The following is a 1,277-nucleotide window of genomic DNA, read 5'->3' on the forward strand; positions in this document are numbered from 1 at the left end:
CGCAATCCTTGAACGACAGGTTCTGACGGTGAGGTAAACAACAGTTGGTAATTTATTCACTGTCCCTTGTTTAAAAGGTTTAAAAAGCCTCCCTGAGTATTGCTGCTGACCATATACATCTCTTCTTAAACGCTGTCTCTACCCACATCATTGACTACTCTCAACTTAACTGATCTCAAGTCAGCTGAAGCTGCTTTCTTTAATACATTTGCTGGGAATAAATGACATCCAAAGTCACAATAACTCAACAGAATAAAAAGGGGGCATTTTTGTGATTTGGTGAAACAGCAGAATGGCATTTTAAATGTGCGGCCGACAGTTCTGCTGGAACTGCAAAGTGTCTGTTAAAGCCTATTGCATCATCATGGTTTTAGAATCTATGCCAAGGATTAAGTAATTCCTGAAAGTTCATAGAGTTGAAGCTAGTACTAAATCAGGCGTGGGCAAACTTTCTGACTTCAACCTCATCACATCATGTCACAGGTAAAGAGCAACAAAATGTAACCATGCTGTCTGCGTGTTAGCATTAGCATTCTGAGCCACATTAACAGTGAGCGGGAACCCGTCCACAGGTGTCGCTCTTCATGCTGCTGTCTGCGGTTTGCGTCATCCTCAGTCTGGCCGGCTCGATGCTCTCCTGTCAGAACGCACAGATGGTGAAGTCCATGCTGACCTGCCAGGTAGACAACCTCGGACCAGTCGCGTCTGCTGCGTTACAGGTGTCGCAGGTGGGTGTGTTTTCAGTCACTGCTTCACAAATGTGTGCAGGTGGAGAGCGGTCTGTGCGTGTGCTGTGTGCCCAACCACTCCTGCTCCATCACTGAGGAGGACACCCTGGTCCTGTACCTGAATGCTGACTGCCACTCGGTCAGGCATCAACTGAAGGTAAGGAGGAGGCGACGGTCAAAGAAAGTGAACGTGTGTTAAATCTGCCGTCAGACCGTAACTGTATGGTTTCGTTGGGTTTTGACTTTGTCTCCCCAGGACCTTTTGTTCAGTGCCTGTGGTCTCAGCATCCTGTCCACCATCATCTGTACGCTGTCCACGGTGACCTGCAGTATTCATATATTCTCTCTGGACCTGGTCCACCTGGTGAGGACAGACACGGTACACTTTACGTTTGAGAGGAAACGAAGTCAGATGCTCTTTGGTACTTAGGGCTGTCTGTGTACTTGGGCTAAATACTTTAGTGTCGAGTATTATATAAAGGGTACAGATGAAGTAATGATGGCAAACAAAAAGAAAAGAAAAATAAGATGCATTCATGAATACGATAC

At 46.1% G+C, this 1,277-nt stretch overlaps 1 protein-coding gene across 1 annotated transcript; it reads left to right on the forward strand.

Annotated features, from left to right (window-relative positions):
- The first annotated feature begins 474 nt into the window (after positions 1-474).
- On the forward strand, positions 475-1,218 carry LOC103399146 (protein FAM189B-like). The gene is made up of 4 exons (XM_008337881.2): positions 475-483; positions 573-680; positions 769-885; positions 985-1,218. The coding sequence occupies exons 1-4, from the start codon at positions 475-477 to the stop codon at positions 1,156-1,158; spliced, it is 408 nt and encodes a 135-aa protein (XP_008336103.2). The 3' UTR covers positions 1,159-1,218.
- The last annotated feature ends 59 nt before the right edge of the window (positions 1,219-1,277 follow it).

This window comes from Cynoglossus semilaevis, unplaced genomic scaffold (assembly GCF_000523025.1).
Source record: "Cynoglossus semilaevis isolate Cse_v1.0 unplaced genomic scaffold, Cse_v1.0 C19185616, whole genome shotgun sequence".
Taxonomy (NCBI): domain Eukaryota; kingdom Metazoa; phylum Chordata; class Actinopteri; order Pleuronectiformes; family Cynoglossidae; genus Cynoglossus; species Cynoglossus semilaevis.